Source organism: Salvelinus fontinalis, chromosome 23 (assembly GCF_029448725.1).
Source record: "Salvelinus fontinalis isolate EN_2023a chromosome 23, ASM2944872v1, whole genome shotgun sequence".
In the NCBI taxonomy this organism is placed as follows: Eukaryota; Metazoa; Chordata; class Actinopteri; order Salmoniformes; family Salmonidae; genus Salvelinus; species Salvelinus fontinalis.
The window spans coordinates 29,858,651-29,878,542 of NC_074687.1; the positions used below are offsets into that span (position 1 = coordinate 29,858,651).

Here is a 19,892-nt window from a genome sequence, read left to right on the forward strand (position 1 = left end):
TGTGCAATAGTAATATCATATAAACATATACAAGAGAGAGAATATGACCAATACATTAACTTCCTTTGCCTAAAGATGAGCTTGAAGTTGTGTGTGATGCAGTTTTGTTTAAGAAGGATGTTTTTTTCCACATTTTATCTGTGCTGAGGGAGAATGTTCTTCTGAGTGGGCCAACACTCAATTAAATTAGTTATTCAATCCCATCCAACAACATGTGCATTTAGTAATAAAGAAAGATAGCTACCTTGGTTTAGATAAGTCAGAGTTTCATCCTGCTGTTCTACAGCAGGCAAGGTTGCTGCACAGAGAACATATTGAAAAGGAGTCAGTTTGTCTCCATTTTCTGTTGCGTGTCATTCCTCATCGTGTTTCAGGAAAGGTGACAAAATATCTCTAGAGAGAACAGAAAAAGAGGGGTGGAAAGGTGTGGTTGCTCATTAGAAGATTTATCTAATCACAAATAAGTCGGAGGCTTCTCAATGGTCAGCCAGAGATTGATCTCATCAGCACCTCTTGGCCAAGGTGCAAAAGTAGGTAAAAAAAAACAACTTGTATGATGCATAATCACATTGCATAAAATTATTTAGGCAGATGATGTGTACATTATATTTATATCTGAAATACATTGAAATACACAATTTGCAAGGCCTCGGCCAAAGTTCATGCAAGCAAGACTCAAGTGTGATAATGGTGAAATGGGTAAAACAAGTTTAAAAAGTCGAGGGTGTCATGGCCTTAGTGCGCAAATAAACAACTATTTTTGCTTTCAGTCCCCTTCAAATAAAGCGTTTAAGAAAAAAAGTCACGTTTTTCTCTATTGCATGAAACTTTTGATGATAAAAATGTTTCCTAAAAATACAAACGTTTCCCGATTGGAGATGTCCACTTACCGAATATAACTTGCAGTTGAATGCTGATGGTAGTGCTTGGGCTGGTTGTGCCAAAACAACATGTTTTCCAGTGCAGCGTCTATGGTATCCTCAGAAACAGAGAATGGGAATTGGATATAGCACCCTGATCTTTCACTTCCACAGGTAGGTCTGCTAGCTCTCTCAGACGTTTGCTGGCCAGCTCCCTGCTACAGGCTTATATACCCGCTATGACATCACTTTCAATTTATTAGGACACCTCACATAACCTTTGAGAAGCAGAGTGGGACTCGCTGTTTGTGTCCCAAATGGCACCCTATTCCCAATATAGAGCACTACTTTTGACCCGGGCCCATATTGCTGTGGTCAAAAGTAGTGCACTATGTAGGGAATAGGGTGCCATTTGGGATACAAACACTGACCCACCTCCCCTGCCCCGCTGGTAGTGGTAGCCTAAAATCAAATCTTATTTTTCTAATGACAAGCACAGTCAGATCTATCTTCATGTAACAAAAAATGTGGCTAACACGGCTGGTTAATATTTAGACAGAAGAACTAAACACACCTCGGCACTCAACTCTGTAAATGAACGGGAGACTGAGCAATCCAACTGCAAACAATGCTACTGATACTGCTGCCTCGAGTCAAAGTGGATCAACTAAATATACAAAGACCAAACTACATAAAGTATATTATAAAAAGTGAATCAACTTTCATGGTTGTTTATTTCTAGAGCAAACAAATGTACATTGTTGCAAATCATCTATCACAGGTGGATGTTAACGAAACCTTTCTGTACAAGTTGTCATGAAAAACAAAATAAAACAATTATATAAATACAGATATGACTCTTACATGACAAAACAAACACAAATAATAACATGCATAGTGAACAGATTTCTAGGAATACCATCATCAGTAGATCATGTGGACAGTAAATGAGCCAGATCTTCATGAGTCATCAGCCAATACAGTACTTTATGTCTGTAACAAAATGACTGGCTCCCTTACACACAATAAAATACAATTAACATACTTGTAAAAGGATGATGGCCCCATTTGAAAACAAAAATCATTTTTTTTGCGATTTGAAACTGTTAAGCAGATGGGAATAGTTGCCAGATACTGTACTTAAGTACCAAGGCACACACAGAGCATACCTTATAAAGCCACATGCCCAAATTTGTAGTACTTTACTAAAGGAGAACTAGGATACTTTTACAGTACATGTCTGCTTGGCATTTTGAGATGGTTATGCCCTGTACAGTGTACATAATTGTCTAGGGCAGACGGAGACTTAAGTTTTGGTCAATTTACAGAACACCGTGAGTGTATTGCGGCCAGGTGTCTTCCTCCCCTACCAAAATAATAATTTAATTGTTGTAAAGGCTGACCAAACTGATGAGGTTACAAGTGCACTTCAACAGCCAAAACAGGACCCATCGATGTAAGGCAGCACAAATTGGATGTGCTGCCCAAAAACATGCAAGCTAATTCACTAACCAGCAAAAAAGTGAGACAGCCAACCTTTTTATTTCATTTCATGAAAGTTGCAAAGCGGTAATTGATCAAAAGTTATGTACAAAATACTTAGTTTGCTCACCATGGTATTTTCTTTATTGCAAAAGCTGTAGTTAGGTGAAGGGAAGGTGACAATAAGAAGTGTGTAATACTGTATTATTATAAACAACTTAAATTTGCATCATCATGGTGAATATTATTGTATCTGTTTTCAAGCCTGTTTAGTGTAGTTCATGGGGTAATGGTTTCACATTTTTAAGATCTGAGAACTTCTGTATGTACATCCATCCTCTCCTTTCAACAGTACAAGTGATCCAAACATTATTTAGGAAAATGAACATAAGGCCTGGTAGGGCCGGTTTCCTGGACACAGATTAAGATTAGGATTACAAACACACTTCCAATTGATATTCTCTATTGACAATAGTTTCTAATCCAGGACTAGCATGAATCTGTGTCCGGAAAACCAGCCTGTAGTTTCTTTAGATTCTGTCTCAATGAATGCACTGATCTCCTTCCAAAACCGAGCATGTAACTTTCGCATTATCTACAAGTGTAGGGTTTTTACTCATCAGACAAGTACACGTTATAAGCAGCAGCATCATAGTTAACAAGTAAAATGCCATAATCTGGCTACACAGGTGGAAAAACGGGGAATAAATAAATGTGACACTGGATTGTTTGTTGTCATGACTGACAATGGCCCATTCATTCAGTGTCTGACATCATTAGCAACATGGTCATTGAGAACACTCATTCTAATTTCATGAGTGTGGAGGGATCCATTACATTTCACTTGATTGAATCAGGGATTTAAAAAAAAAAATGTATTATTGTCTTTTCTTCCCTAAATAATGTTGTTAATTTGACAAATCCAAATGGAGTTAACCTCAACCATAAGGTCAGAAAGAAACACAGTTCCATCTTTATCTATATCCTTATTTCACACAAAACAAGTTTAAACATTTTGAACAGCTTTACATTTTAGTGTTCATTTTGTGTTGAAAAAATGTAGATTATCAAATGTATTTTACTGTATTTTTATTTAATACAGTACTTATTTCTCATGTTAGAGCCAAGCTATTAGCTGCAAGTTGGTCTTTGACAATGTTTCCACCGGAATTTCTCACAAACTAATAGATAATAATAATAAAACATAATGTTTGCCTACCTGGGCGTAAGTGAGGCTTCATAATTGTCCAACTTAAAATGTTCAAATATTTCATCTAACACTTTTTATAGGATTTCATAACATCATCCCTCAGTTTAGAAAGAAAAAAACGTGAGATTACTACTCATTCTACTAATTTCAATTGCTGCCATATTTGGTGTTCAATGTTCCCAAACACAAGTCTTCAACCTGGTTAATATCAGGGCTTTTTATCATCACTGGGCCAGCCATATGATTCTTAGTTTATCACAAACTGAATGCCATGTGGTCCCCATGCGAAAGAGGTATTCCAACCTCAATTGGCCTTCCTTGTTAAATGTGAAGGAATTAATTCGTCCAATTACAGTATAACTGCATTTTAAAGGGATGTTTTTTTCTTTTCTTCTGAATCAATTTCAGGGCATTATTTGCTATTGGACCATATCATTGTTATTGGACCATATCATAACTCCTGGTTTCGTCCTTTCCCCTACGGTTACTTTTTGAATGCTCAAGCAAATAAGCATCCAAAGTTACATTATAAAAAAATGTCAGCAAAATAGAGTGTTGCCGTAGATGTACAGTAGCTTGACCCCCATTCATTCTTATAGAGAAGTCAAAACGCGTTAAACCACCCTATACCCAGACCACACGTTTATATATTTTTTAAAAATGACAAAACGGGAGAAAGAAATTCGATGACAAATGAAAGGACAAGTTCACTGGAGAGAAAATAAAGAAAAGGCCGGGAGCAAAAGTACGTGAATTGAAGATGTGATTGAAGCAGAGGGTCATCCGGAGGAATCCAGCGTGGTGAAGGAGAGAGAATCTCAGGAATGGAGAGGTCTGGAAGAGGCACAACCACAGTACCAGTCAAAAGTTTGGACACACCTACTCATTCAAGAGTTTTTCTTTATTTTGACTATTTTCTATATTGTAGAACAATAGTGAAGACATCAAAACTATGAAATAACACATGGAATCATGTAGTAACCAAAAAAGTGTTAAACAAATCAAAACATACTTTATATTTGAGATTGTTCAAAGTAGCCACCCTTTGCCTTGACAGCTTTGCACACAATTGGCATTCTCTGAACCAGCTTCATGAGGTAGTCACCTGGAATGCATTTAAATTAACAGGTGTGCCTTGTTAAAAGTTAATATCTGGAATTTCTTTCCTTTTTAATGCGTTTGTGCCAATCAGTTGTGTTGTGACATGGTAGTGTTGGTATACAGAAGATAGCCCTATTTGGTAAAAGACCAAGGCCATATTATGGGCTCAAATATAATCATCAAAGAAACGACAGTCCATCATTACTTTAAGACATGAAGGTCAATCAATGTGGAAAATGTCAAGAACTTGAACTGGCCTCCACAATCACACGACCTCAACCCAATTGAGATGGTTTGGGATGAGTTGGACCGCAGAGTGAAGGAAAATCAGCCAGCAAGTGCTCAGCATATGTGGGAACTCCTTCAAGACTGTTGGAAAAGCATTCTTTATGAAGCTGGTTGAGAGAATGCCAAGAGTGTGCAAAGCTGTCATCAAGGCAAAAGGTGTCTACTTTGAACAATCTAAAATCTAAAATAAATGTTGATTTGTTTAACACTTTTTTGGTTACTACATGATTCCATATGTGTTATTGCATAGTTTTGATGTCTTCACTATTATTCTACAATATAGAAAATAGTCAAAATAAAGAAAAACCCTTGAATGAGTAGGTGTGTCCAAACTTTTGACTGGTACTGTATGTGTGTGTCCCAAATGGCATCATATTCCCTATATAGTGCACTACTTTTGACCAGAGCCCAAACGTAGTGGCCTATATAGGGAATAGGATGCCATTTAGGACACACCCTATATCCCCTCATTTAGATGCAAAGTACAGACAGGCAGATCCCTCCTACAGCTAGCTGTGTGAGGACACATCCGAGGAACTGCTGCTGTTGCTGTTGGTCGTCTGGGCCCTCTTGATGTACAAATTCAGCAGCTTCATCTGCAAGAAGAATGTTATATTATATGTTAAAACATAGTTATTATCATGGTAGAGCAAGGAGAAGTGGTAAGAGAACTAATAATGGCACTGTCAATTCGGAAGTAAACTGAAATTCCAATACCAGGTATTTAATTAGTAATTAAACACTAATTAAATGTTTCCTTTGCACAACGTTTTACTACAGTGTTCCCTAATGAGTACAACCCTGACAAACTCCAGTCCTGTACCCTTATGCAACCCTAGGACACGGGCCCCCGCAGATGGAAAGTGGGGCAAAAATGACCCTCTCAACGACACACCATAGAGCAAACTAGTTGAAACCAGAGGCGAACTACAGACCAATGTTGGCACTAAGACCGCACTCAATGAGCTGTATACCGCCATAAGCAAACAGGAAAATGCTTATCCAGAGGCAGCGCTGGCCAGGGACTTTAATGCAAGGAAACTTAAATCTGTTATACCTAATTTCTCCCAGCATGTTAAATGTGCAACCAGAGCGAAAAAAACGCAAGACCACCTTTACTCCACACACAGAGACGCGAACAAAGCTCTCCTTCGCCCTCCAGTTGGCAAATCTGCTCATAATTCTATCCTCCTGATTCCTGCTTACAAGCAAAAATTTAAGCAGGAAACACCAGTGACTCGGTCAATAAAAAGTGGTCAGATGAAGCAGATGCTACGCTACAGGACTGTTTTGCTAGCACAGACTGAAATATGTTCTGGGATTCTTCCAATGGCATTGAGGAGTACACCACATCAGTCACTGGCTTCATAAATAAGTGCATCGATGACGTCGTCCCCACAGAAATCTCTATTGCACTCTACACTGCCCTTTCACACCTGGACAAAAGGAACACCTACGTGAGAATGCTGTTCATTGAGTACAGCTCAGTGTTCAACACCATACCGCCCTCAAAGCTCATCACTAAGCTAAGGACTCTTGGACTAAACACCCCAACTAGAAGCCATGGATTACAGGCAACATCCGCACTGAGCTAAAGGGTAGAGCTGCTGCTTTCAAGGAGCGGGACTCTACCCGGAAGCCTATAAGAAATCCTGCAACTCCCTCAGACAAACCATCAAACAGGCAAAGCATCAATACAGGACTAAGATCGATTCGTACTACACCGGCTCCGACGCTTGTCGGATGTGGCAGGGCTTGCAAACTATTGCACAACTGAGAGCTGTCCAGTGACACGAGCATACCAGACGAGCTAAATTACTTCTATGTTCGCTTTGAGGCAAGTAACACCACGGCTGGGCGATATGGTCAAAATCTCATATCCAGATATAGGTCATTTCATATCCCGATAATGATACATATCACGATATAGCACATTTTCTGTAAATTCAAATATAAAATGAGCACATGTAAAGGCCTATTTCTTATTACATTTTGAATTATACTCAAAAATAAAAGGTACTTACTCATATTTGATTATTTATCCTTTTATTTAGAACCATTGTGCAAATTTTCAATTAAGCATTTAACAAAATATAAAATATGACTGTATAAAATCAAAAAAAGGTAAATAGAAAACACTTAAACTATAGTTGCAAACAAAATAAATATAGACCTAAAATAAATAAATAAATAGTTTGTGTTGAAAATTTCCTTCCACACGACACATGTGGAAGAACGCAAAGCGTCGTCCAATTGACAAAGAACATTAACAATGTCTGTATTTCTGATCAATCTGATGTTATTTTAATGGACAAAAAAAAGCGCATTTCTTTCAAAAACAAGGACATTTCTAAGTGACTCCAAACTTTTGAACGGTAGTGTATATATGGGGTGGCAGGTAGCCTAGTGGTTAGCGCGTTGGACTAGTAACCGAAAGTTTGCAAGATGGAATCCCCAAGCTGACATGGTAAAAATCTGTCGTTCTGCCCCTGAACAAGGCAGTTGACCCACTGTTCCTAGGCCGTTACTGAAAATGAGAATTTGTTCTTAACTGACTTGCCTAGTTAAATAAATGTTAAATAAAAATACAATATATCTTAGATTCTCCCCTTTTCAATCGACTCACTATTTACCCCCTTCCAATGGTTATGCTGGGGAGAAAATCTTAGCTGTAAATTGTTTAACCTGTAATCAAGGCTTTGTAGTATTGCTAATCATGGCTATGCCACAATAGAGATTTTGCCACCTAATTGCAGGGTATGTATACTAGTAGGCCTAGTTGGATAAGGCTGAATATGCATGATGGAAGTTAGAGGTAAAAATGAATTATTTAATGGAAAATGCATTGACTAAAATATGACAAAAATTATCCAGTTTTACTCGACTGATAATAACAAACTAAGAATGATGAAATTACTCAAATGTGACTAAGACAAAACCTAAATCTAAAATAGCTGCCAAAATGAACACTGGTGTGTGGTGTAGTGTGTGTGTGTCTGTCAGTCAGGACTTTGAGATGCTGATCGAGAACATGACAGTGGTGGGTAGTGTACCTTGCTGCCTGTGAGTAGCTGCAGGTGTGGTTTGAGCTCTTCTCCAATCACGGAGTAGATGGCCACCAGACAGAACACACTGGCCTTGCGAACACTACTCTCTGTGTTGTCATAGCCCTGGGAACAGATTTACGACGATCAGTATTAATGGACTGGCTGCCAGAAGGAAATACAGACAGAGAAACAAGAGTGCACACACACATTCACAAGCAGCAGTCAGTGAACACACACACGTACAGTACACACACCGAGTCATTGGGAATGTGGGAGCAGTGGCAGATGTGTGTGCTCAGGGATCGAGTACAGGCAAACATTTCCATATATAAATAAGGCAAACTGTTCCCACTGTACAAATATGAACATGAACAAATATGGTATAGGCCTAGAAACTGCCAAGGATTTCTCTAGATTTTCTTTCAATGCCTCCTTTCCCTAATCCTGCATTCACAGTTCTTAACAAAGTCATCTGCAGAACTAAAACGAATTTAGATCTAAGAAAACAGAGAAACACTTATTTTACTATGCAGTCATAATATGATTGAGGCATTTGCTGTCTGTCCACCACTCCATACACAACTCCACACCTACATTTCCAGGTACAAATAACTGCTCCCATAGTCCAAATATCAACATGAACAGATACGGTGCAGATACTGTCAGAATGTTTCTACTTTTCCTCCCGCAATGCCGCCTCCACTAGTCCCGCATTCGATACAATAAAATAATATATGGCACTTGGGACACACTTCATTGATCCATGCTGAAATTGAACACACAACCTTGGTGTAGAAGGTCCAATTCAGCTGTTTTTATCTCAATATCAAATCATTTCTGGGTAACAATTAAGTACCTTACTGTGATTGTTTTCTATTAAAATGGTCAAAAAGAAAACTAGAATAGCTTCTTAGCAAAGAGCAATTTCTCAAGCAAGAATTTAACTAGGACTGTCTGGAAGTGGTCTGAGTGGGGAGGGGAAAACTAGCTGTTATTGCAGAGAGGTTTGAAACTCTCTTATTTGTCTATTAACTAATTTACCACCTGGTAGGTAAAAATTCCATCGCACCAAAACAGCCTGAAATTTCAGGGAGTATTTTCAAACAGCTCTTACACTAAAAGGTAATTATCATCATTTGACAGTATTATTCCAACCACAGTGTGGCAATATATATAAAATCACAGTTTTGACAGCACTGGGCCACACTCTTACCAAACACTCATAATGCCAAACAGGACTAGATTCTCACCTGCAGTAGTCCTGGTATGATATCAGGCAGCAGCTGGTGGAGGGACTCCTTGGTGATGCGTTCTATCACCTTGGTCTGCATCTTGATGGCAGCCAGGTTGATGGGGTAGTCAGCCGTCTGGACGATAGGACACAGCACCTTGATACACTGCTCTGGGTGGATGGAGCCGGCTAGGGTGGAGGCAGCCTCCTCCGCTGCCCGCACCACCTGGACAGAGAGAGAAGAGATCACTCATAATGCCTTTGTATATGGTGTGTACAGAGAGAACAGGACAGGTCCTAGTACCGAGGCATGGGGGGACACCCTTGCTTTTTCAGATGCCTATTGTGTAAAAGGCTATAGAGCAATAATGTAAAGAATAAAAGGAGTTGTACCTCCTTGTGGGAGTCTTTGTGTGCCTCCAGGGTCTTCATGATGGTGAGTTCAGCATAGTTCTTGAAGCGGGCCGGTTGGTTTCTCAGGATCTCCTTCAGTACCCGCAGAGCCAGGGCCCGAATGGTGTGCTATATGAAGGGAAGAGGAAGAATGAGTGTCCATTAAACCTCCAAATATACACATACTGTACAGCCCTCCTGGAACCATGCATGTCCACCACACACACCCACACCCACAGCCAAACCAAAACCTTTAACCCGTAGCAAGGCTTTCAAGTTAGCAGCTTAATAAACAAGCTATTTGGTAGTAAAGCTGCTGTCTAGTTATTCTGTATGCATGTGTTTGACACAATCACAATCATTGCAAGTAAAACCTTTGAAATAGCAGTGATCTGCATAATCAGAGCTGCAGGAGTATAGGATCCCTACGTCTTTATCCCCCAGTGTCTCCAGAAGCAGTAGGAGGATGGTCTTGAAGTGTTCGTCCCACACGGCCAGGCTGTCCTCTCGTGTGATCTTCAGCAGCTCCACCAAGGCCCCCTTACGCTCATCCACACGCTCATTGTGATTGGACAGCTCCTTCAGAAGATCTGCCACAAGGTCTGAGTGGTCCTGGGAGCCTGAGGAGATGACAGAGGGGAGCACTGGGTGAGTGGTATGGCCCATACACCCCTCAGGCATACTTAGCGAGCTAGTATCCCCATGAACACAGCAAAAGTGACAGGGAATCACTCAAGACATTGAAATGGATGGCAATGGAAACAGCAATGAAACACTTTAGAAAGAAAGAAAACAACAGTCATAGAGTAGTGAGTCTTTACCAGGAGCAAAGCCCTTAGGCAGCACCATCTTGTTTTCACCACTGCCGTCCTGCCGACGACCTGTAGTGGGAGGGAGGGGGTGAGGAGGAAGGTAGACAATCAGGAGGGAGGACTGACTATAGCCAGCAGACTTACTATTCACTGATAGAGGGCTATCCTATTCCCAATGTTTTTCATCAGCCACCATGTAACACTAGAATGGGCCAAAACTATTCTTTCGTTGTGTTGCCAAAACCTGAAGACGCCACACCTGTCATGACATTACAGGATGGATCAGAGTTAGTCAACATGGAGGTGGCGTCACAGGGTTAAGGGTCAAGCAGAGGTCAAAGGTGACTCACAGTCTCTGAACTGTTCCACGTCATCGTCAAACACGGCCTCCTTTAGGGCACTCTTGTCGTAGGATGAGGTGATGGTGTCCCCATACCCGTAGGGAGCGAACTCCCTGGCCCGCGGCCCGGAGAAGGAGCGGGGAGACGGAGTGTTGAGGAGGGAGGTCTTGTTATCCAAGGCCGTGCGCCCACCCTCCACCACATCCAGCCCCAAACGGGCATCTGAGCCTGGGGAGGACGCCACACCTTCACGCCCCACCTGAAGAGATAGAAAAGAAACACAGTTGTAGTCAGTTTTGATGTCTTAAAGATGACAACTTTTGATGTAAAAATAGCTTTATAGATTAACGTGATTGATTGTTACTCATGCATGTGAAAATGGTTATGATAACCAGGGAGGAAGAAACAGGAAGCAACAGATTAGCCTAAATCTACACTTGATTTAACAATTAGCTATTTTGTAATGTGCTTCTCGTTGATGTCCCTTTCCTTCTCCAACATCAGTGTCAGTCAGTCAGTTTAATTTCCAGAGCTGAGGTAATGACTCACAGCATCGTCCCTCTTCCCTCTTGGTTCGTTGAGGTCCTCCTGGCTGCGATAGCTGAAACTCTGGATGGCCTCTGTGACCCCTCGCAGGGAGCTGTAGATCTCATCAGAGTTCATGTTCTCTGTGTCATACTCCAACATACTGAGACAGAGGACGACAGGGGTGAGGGGTTATATACAGGGTGGTAAGGACAAAAACAAACACAGAGACAAATACTCACACGAAGAGACTAGTTGTATTAGTCTTATACCATGCAAGGGCTCATATTCATTGCTGTAGGTAAAATATGTATTTTGGATGCAGCTCTGACCATCGATGATTGGCGTGATGCTATAACTAAGAAGGGAGAGATAACTATCCAGAGAAGACTGGATGCCATAATGCAACATGAGACTTGAATCCCAAGGAATCCCTATTGGTCGAGCGAAATTTGGAGGACTTCCAGTCCCGCCCCTCCTGGGGCCCTGAGGCCCTGCCCCCTAGGAGTGTTACCTGGGAGAGTACGCTCTGCGGAGGACCCTGAGGGCGGGGCCAGAGGGGGTGGAGGGAGGCGGAGGAGGATGAGGGGGAGGGGGGTGCTTAGACAGCCCATCGCCACTCCAACACCCACCCCACAACCGACTGTGGCCACAGCACAGCACGGCCACGAGGGAAGGACGGACAGAAGGAGGAGGGAGAGAACGGGGCAAGGTGGGGGCAACAACACAAGGGATCACACACACAGAGAAGAGAGAAAGAAGGAAAAAGAGAGAAAGAAGAAGGGAAGAGTGCAGCAGAGGGAGGAGAAAAGAGAAAAAGAAACTAGTCTGATCTGAGTTGAGGTTAGAGGTCGGCATGCATTAACAAGGGAAGAGTATTAGAATGCATGGTGAAGAAGAACAAGCCATCAACCAGTGCTCCGTGGTTTAGCCATGCATTAGGAGACACAATGACACTATCCCTGTAGATAAAGGTCTGAGAAAAGGGAGGTACGTACCTCGGAGACAGCCCACCGTGGGAGCAGTTGGTCGGAGAGGTGAGGGGGCTGGTCCGGCTGGGGGTGTGGCGGGGTGGGGTCCGCCCAATAGTGTTGCTGGGAGAACTCTGAGAAATAGAAAGAGAAAAACAAGTTCATGACTTACAAAATGTAATAATCGAAGATCATGACCAATTGCATTGGATTGCATACAAGTGAATTAACTAATCTACCTCAGAAATAGGTTCAAAAGCTCAATCTTTCAAATCACCCCACCAAAATTGACATGGCTGCTAGTGTAAACACATCTTATATTCCTGGTTGTATTCCTTTACCACGCTGCTGGTGTTGCTGGAGTTCTTGAGGTGGTTGTGGAGCAGCTTGGTGGCCCCGTCCTGGAAGGTCTTGGGCAGGGCTCCCAGCAGCATGGTGAACTCCGGGGTGTTCAGCTCAAACAGAGAGATCAGCACCACCTGTGCCGCCTGGGGGGCAGAGGACAGAGGGACATACAGTAGTCAATAGTGGGTTATGGACTACCTGGGGAGCAGAGGGGATAGGTACATACAGTAGGGAGCAGAGGGGATAGGTACATACAGTAGGGAGCAGAGGGGATAGGTACATACAGTAGGGAGCAGAGGGGATAGGTACATACAGTAGGGAGCAGAGGGGATAGGTACATACAGTAGGGAGCAGAGGGGATAGGTACATACAGTAGGGAGCAGAGGGGATAGGTACATACAGTAGGGAGCAGAGGGGATAGGTACATACAGTAGGGAGCAGAGGACAGAGGTACATACAGTAGGGAGCAGAGGGGATAGGTACATACAGTAGGGAGCAGAGGAGATAGGTACATACAGTAGGGAGCAGAGGGGATAGGTACATACAGTAGGGAGCAGAGGGGATAGGTACATACAGTAGGGAGCAGAGGGGATAGGTACATACAGTAGGGAGCAGAGGGGATAGGTACATACAGTAGGGAGCAGAGGGGATAGGTACATACAGTAGGGAGCAGAGGGGATAGGTACATACAGTAGGGAGCAGAGGGGATAGGTACATACAGTAGGGAGCAGAGGACAGAGGTACATACAGTAGGGAGCAGAGGGGATAGGTACATACAGTAGGGAGCAGAGGAGATAGGTACATACAGTAGGGAGCAGAGGGGATAGGTACATACAGTAGGGAGCAGAGGACAGAGGTACATACAGTAGGGAGCAGAGGGGATAGGTACATACAGTAGGGAGCAGAGGAGATAGGTACATACAGTAGGGAGCAGAGGGGATAGGTACATACAGTAGGGAGCAGAGGGGATAGGTACATACAGTAGGGAGCAGAGGGGATAGGTACATACAGTAGGGAGCAGAGGGGATAGGTACATACAGTAGGGAGCAGAGGGGATAGGTACAGTAAACATTGTGTTAGGTGGGCTTCCTCTGGGAAGTAGGGTACAGACATAATAGTCAATAGTGGGTTATGTATTTATGTATTCCTACAGAGAAGCCCTTTGCTCCACTAAGAGCTATGTCTGTTGTCAGGTATCCCTACCAGTGGAAGGCTTGGAGGTACACAGTGAGTAGTGTTATATACTGACTAAAACAGTACTGAGAAACCATTGGTCACTTAATCAAACACGTTTTTGCAACTATCACTGTAATAGAGTCCATTATATGTTTGCGGTAAGAGACATCATGCTTCTAGCAGGTCAGATATTGCTTCCAACAAGCACTGAGACATTCCCTTAATAAGCACAATGTTAAATCAAGTGATTCCTTCTACTACAAACGACCATGTTAGCATGCATATGGGCAGGGTGTTAATGTGGTTCAGAACAGACAAATGTGTTCGGCACAGAGAACAGAAGAGGAAAAACACCAGTCAAGTTTTCACGTGGTTATTTAGCAATGACATCGGCCGGTAGAACTCTCACTTCAAAAAACAAAGCAACAATCCATTCTCACAGTCCTTACATAAATACTGTTTAGTGTTTTGTTGGCCAACAAAAGTATTTTCACTCTCAAACCAGTCCATTTATCCACACTCAAAATAGCAAGGCATAGCTATTGCAGGTTAGAGCGAGCGATAGAAAGGGCTAGAGAGGGTAAAGGTGAGGTGGAGAGGCCACACTTGAGATCGTTTCCCAATCGTTGAGGCAGTTTGGTGTCGGTGCGGCTCGGCGGGCGGAGCGTGCTTGGCATTGGACAGTGATTGGTTGATGAGCCACTACCTGCTTACACCTCTCTTCCAGGTGCCCCTCCCCGGCCTGCTGGGACAGTAAGACTGCCGTACCGGACCTGCCTGATAGCTCCTCCACCACCCAGTTATGAAGGGTCTGGGGCACAGTGGCAGGGGGGGTAGAATTATGGGTATTATAGTTTTGACAAAGGAAAGCAGATGTTTATAGTAGTACACTACTATAAACCTAGACATGGTTATAGCTGTAAGCCGGGTTCTCCTGTGGGATGCAGTTGAGGTATATCAAATTTGGTTCTATTATAAAACAATAAAAAGCATTAAAAAAAAAATCTTTCCCCCACCATCAAAGGTCATTTTGAGTCTACCTGTTTTTAGTACCCTACTGAGTGAGATACGCCTTGTGTTTAAACACTAGCTAGTTGAGGACTTCATTTGGAACTAGTAGTGGAAAAACAAACAACCCAAGAATATACACGTCCTGCCTCAGCACAGGGAGATAGTGTCTGCTAACCCAAGAGTATACACGTCCTGCCTCAGCACAGGGAGATAGTGTCTGCTAACCCAAGAGTATACACGTCCTGCCTCAGCACAGGGAGATAGTGTCTGCTAACCCAAGAGTATACACGTCCTGCCTCAGCACAGGGAGATAGTGTCTGCTAACCCAAGAGTATACACGTCCTGCCTCAGCACAGGGAGATAGTGTCTGCTAACCCAAGAGTATACACGTCCTGCCTCAGCACAGGGAGATAGTGTCTGCTAACCCAAGAGTATACACGTCCTGCCTCAGCACAGGGAGATAGTGTCTGCTAACCCAAGAGTATACACGTCCTGCCTCAGCACAGGGAGATAGTGTCTGCTAACCCAAGCTCATTCCTGGTGGCACATGGCATCATTGATAACCGCTTAGAACATCAACAAATACAAAGAAAGGAGGTAAAACCCACTGGATCGATAGCTACAGTACATAACTAGATCTTAATATCGATAACATTGAAAAACTATTCAATACAATTCCTCTAAAAGGATGGGTTCTGAGTTTGTTAAGATTTATCAACAAATGCTAACACACTTAATCCAAGTGAATATATCATAAAAAACAGTTCAAGCTGAATTTGTTTGAGGAAGTAGGCTAATCCAGCTGCTGTACTGTTAGCAGTGCAGTATTCGCATGGCTTTCTGCCTGGACAGCATGTGGTTCAGCTAGTCCTTATAGAGCAGACCATAGGGACTACAGCACCTACTGCAGCAGATACCTACAGTAAGTAGTAGTTCCTACTTCCCACGGAGACATACCTTCCTGACGTCAGAGCTCTTGGGTTCTGTGGTCCACGTAATGATGCGAGATACAGCTAGTCGCGTTTCACTGGAGTTGACAAAGTCTGTAGGATCCATCTGTCTTCCCAGTGACTCTATGTACTTCAGGATGGCCACCTTCACCTGTGTGACACACACATGGTTTAGCTTCACGACACACACATGGTTTAGCTTCACGATACACACATGGTTTAGCTTCACCATACACACATGGTTTAGCTTCACCATACACACATGGTTTAGCTTCACCATACACACATGGTTTAGCTTCACGACACACACATGGTTTAGCTTCACGATACACACATGGTTTAGCTTCACCATACACACATGGTTTAGCTTCACCATACACACATGGTTTAGCTTCACCATACACACATGGTTTAGCTTCACCATACACACATGGTTTAGCTTCACCATATACACATGGTTTAGCTTCACCATACACACATGGTTTAGCTTCACCATACACACATGGTTTAGCTTCACCATACACACATGGTTTAGCTTCACCATACACACATGGTTTAGCTTCACCATATACACATGGTTTAGCTTCACCATACACACAGGCATTTAGCAAGTTTGCTTTTAAAATGTTCGACAATATCACCATTGTACTGTAGTTACTGGCATATGAAATCTTAAATTGTTAGACCCAGAGCCAACCCTCAAAACAAACAGAATGATCTAGTTATGTGACCTTCTCTGCATACTGTACCTTGAGGTTGGGTGTCTGTGTCTGATCCACAATGAACCTCATCAGGATGTTAAACTGCTGATCAAACGGAAAAGACTCCCTGAGAAGAACAAAACAATATTAGTTACTAAATTAAATGAGCGAAATTACACTCAAAATTGTATTTTCACACGACTGAGCCAAAAACAACTGTAATGAGCTGGGCTAGTTACAAATCCACCATAGTCGCTAGAACAGTGCTGAAAAGGACTGTAAAAAGAAAATATCCAAGTCAACACAGTTTGGTTTGGGTCGGCATGATAGTGTAAAAATGGTTTGAGATGTTATTGGAGGGGGGATTTAGAGGTCCATACCTGGTGATGTCCAGAGCCTTCTGAACCTTGGCCTGGACAGACCCCAGCAGGTCAGCACCCATCTTCTTCAGTAGCTGGGTGAGCAGGACAAACAGCCAGTCCTGCAGGTCCTCTCTGTGCACCAGGATAAAGTCTACCAGAGTCTCTAGAAACATACTGAACACCTGAGGAACACACACACACACACACACACACACACACACACACACACACACACACACACACACACACACACACACACACACACACACAGCTACCATCAACAACTGACAACATATCATCTTTATAAGTAACAGCACAGGCAATAAGTGTCTGTATAGTAGAAAACTGAGAATAAAAACACACACTTACTCTCTGTTGTTAAAATCCACACCAAAGCAGGCCATGCAACAAAACACACTCAATTAGTTTTCAGACAAATCCCTGCTAAGCAATGGGTTTTTGAATTTCAAAAGAAAAAGTTATGAGTGAGTATCATTGTATTGATATGAAACGTTCAAACAGCTGAACATCCTGTCACCTACCTTGCTGTGTGGATCTGCAAACATTCTGGTGAAGATTTCACAGAGTCTCTTCAGCTCCACCCGGCTGCAACACACAACAGCATCCGCCGGCACACATGAATAAACAGAGGCACACACAGACATCAGAGAGGCTTGACGTAAAGCGCCTCCTTCAGGATACAGAATGCTGGAGGCCTGACAGAGAAACTGCTTTGTCTGAAATTCATCTTTAACTGCACAATCTGACAGGCGGCTTTATACCTGGAGGCTGCTCACAAAGTAATTTCTCCCCCAAATAAGAAAAGCTATAAAACGAAACCGATCACAGGACCCTTGACATAATCGCCTCTTCAAAAGTTGGACATTTTCAAAAAGGAAATGACCATGAAATATGAACAAACACAGCAGGCACAACACTCTAAACAGAAAATATACCTTCTCCAAATTCTACATTAGAAACACAAACCATTACTTTATCCTTATAGATTCCTTTATATAAGGTCCACTCCCCTGCCCTGGGCTGACCTGAGTATTCTTTGACTCTTCAGCAGGTTCTGCAGTCCCAGCAGTCCCTCCTTCCTCTCAGACCAGTTGGAGCTGGCACAGTGGTTGAGTACCTCTGCCACATCCTCTGTCTGACGCAGGTAGTGAGGGATACCTAGATAATGACAATCATTTATACAATTTAATCCAACGTGAGTACGTACATTTTAGCATATGTACATCTAGTGGGAATCAAACCTACTACCTTTGTGTTGCTAGTGCCACGTTCTTATCAACTGAGTAACACAGGACAACATACCTCCGTTTCGGGAGCCGTACGACCGTTCCGAGCAGGCGCTGGACGCATCACTGTTAGCGTCATCGTCAGAATAGATACCAGGAGACTCATAGCGCCGCCTCATAGGCTTCCGCTGTTGGGAGGGGAATGGGGAGGGATGGGTTAATGGTGAGTTCATAGGTCATAGGACCAGGAGAAAAGTGGGACAGACAGACTAAAACTCTGTAGGAAAAGCTTGGTCACTCAAACTCAGCCATGATGTAGGATTTGATGAGCTACGACGCACAATTTCTAGTAGGTTGCCATTCGCAATGAATGAGGTATTGCCATGCAAATTGTTCCAACTGTTGATTTATCATGATTGATATGGACATGCCATGAGATTATTAAGTTATGTTATAAGAATGCATACTGTTAATCATAATATGGGAGATTTTCTTGAATAATAAATCAAATCTGCCAGTTAGGCTTTTAGGCTAAGGGCAACATTTAGTGATAATAATATAATATATATAATATTTTGCATGTACAATCTTTGTTGATTAGTGAATAGAATGAACATACAAAAGGTACACAAATTGAACAATTACCTTATTTCTGGAGTCTCCTAATAGCTGAAGTTAAAGAAAACCAATGAGGAAAGAAGAAAAGAGGTGAACTGTCAAGGGAAAACATGAGTGCAGTCCTGCTGGTGAGTAAAAGAAGCCATTTTAAAATGTTTTTCTCTACACATTAGCAATGGTGAATTACTTGCAGTCTAAGTTTATCCCCCATATATATTCTGATAGTCATACACAAACCAACACAAGCACTCTTGATGATTTCATGTCATTACATTTGACTTCTTAATGCAGTTATTTTCTGCCAAATGCAAAACAGGCAAAACCTCCTGGGAGTAATTAGATTAAATAAGGCCCACAGCAAAAATCCAAACACTGCATACAGCTCCACATCAATCCCTCGGCCATTAGCTGTCACTCTATCTTGAGACAAACGGTAGTGATGTCTTCAGAACTGGCAACCGGTAAGAGTTGATTGGTGCCTTACCAGTGCGTCAGCCACAGCAGCCTCCACCTCAGTGCCAGTGTTGAGGACTCTCATGGCGTTCACCGAGGCAGAAATGCGGGCCTGGTGGATCAAACCAAATCGGTCTGGGGGGGGGAGAGAGGGGAGAGGGGTGAGAGGAAACAGAGGAGAAAGCCATTGGAATTGATGTCAGGGACTTACCTCAGAATACGGTAATCAAATCTCAGGTAAGACATGATGGTGTTTACAGGGCAAAGAAATTAAAGAGTTTGGCATGAAAACACCAAAAAGCTTGAAAATGAAAACACCAAAAAGTTTGACTGATAAATGAAAAAAGATGCTGAAATAAAGATGAAGAGGCACCAACCACCAAAAGAAATCACCACAGAATGACTTGTTGAAACACCTCATGAAAAATGAAGAAAAAAGAACCCCACTGACACTTGCAGACAGGAAAATAAAACAAATCTGATATGAGATTAATACACTAAAGTACAAATACATTATACAACGTCCAAAAAGTCAATAACAAGGAGAAAATTATATAGGTGGGGATATCATGATTACGCAGTATGAAACACAAGCATTTTAAAATAAAATCACAAAACATCATATTGAAGCAGAGGACCACAGCACATACTATGAAAAATCTTATGTTACCTCAGGGTGGGCACAGCAGGGTGGGCACAGCCCTCACAGTACTATGTATGGACACATGCTGGCATAGTCACTAATATGGGGGACGGGGAAAGGGGTGG

At 42.4% G+C, this 19,892-nt stretch overlaps 1 protein-coding gene across 19 annotated transcripts in view; it reads right to left on the minus strand.

Annotated features, from left to right (window-relative positions):
- Positions 1-1,575: 1,575 nt before the first annotated feature.
- The window catches only part of LOC129821095 (CLIP-associating protein 1-like), an 89,150-nt gene continuing 70,833 nt past the window's right edge, over positions 1,576-19,892 (minus strand). For 13 of the 19 annotated variants that reach the window (XM_055878375.1, XM_055878380.1, XM_055878388.1 and 10 more), the window contains 20 exons: positions 19,156-19,259; positions 18,699-18,722; positions 18,130-18,241; positions 17,853-17,985; positions 17,349-17,412; positions 16,825-16,988; positions 16,493-16,571; positions 15,751-15,894; positions 12,603-12,749; positions 12,289-12,395; positions 11,805-11,933; positions 11,315-11,453; positions 10,775-11,024; positions 10,434-10,493; positions 10,042-10,232; positions 9,613-9,741; positions 9,239-9,445; positions 7,995-8,111; positions 5,398-5,537; positions 1,576-4,386 (listed from right to left, as the gene is read on the minus strand). In XM_055878375.1, coding sequence (XP_055734350.1) covers positions 5,451-5,537; positions 7,995-8,111; positions 9,239-9,445; positions 9,613-9,741; positions 10,042-10,232; positions 10,434-10,493; positions 10,775-11,024; positions 11,315-11,453; positions 11,805-11,933; positions 12,289-12,395; positions 12,603-12,749; positions 15,751-15,894; positions 16,493-16,571; positions 16,825-16,988; positions 17,349-17,412; positions 17,853-17,985; positions 18,130-18,241; positions 18,699-18,722; positions 19,156-19,259 — 2,387 coding nt within the window. In that variant the 3' untranslated portion in view covers positions 1,576-4,386; positions 5,398-5,450. The remainder of the gene's footprint in view (positions 4,387-5,397; positions 5,538-7,994; positions 8,112-9,238; positions 9,446-9,612; positions 9,742-10,041; positions 10,233-10,433; positions 10,494-10,774; positions 11,025-11,314; positions 11,454-11,804; positions 11,934-12,288; positions 12,396-12,602; positions 12,750-15,750; positions 15,895-16,492; positions 16,572-16,824; positions 16,989-17,348; positions 17,413-17,852; positions 17,986-18,129; positions 18,242-18,698; positions 18,723-19,155; positions 19,260-19,892) is intronic. The other 6 variants (XM_055878391.1, XM_055878392.1, XM_055878389.1 and 3 more) reach the window with 2 other exon arrangements.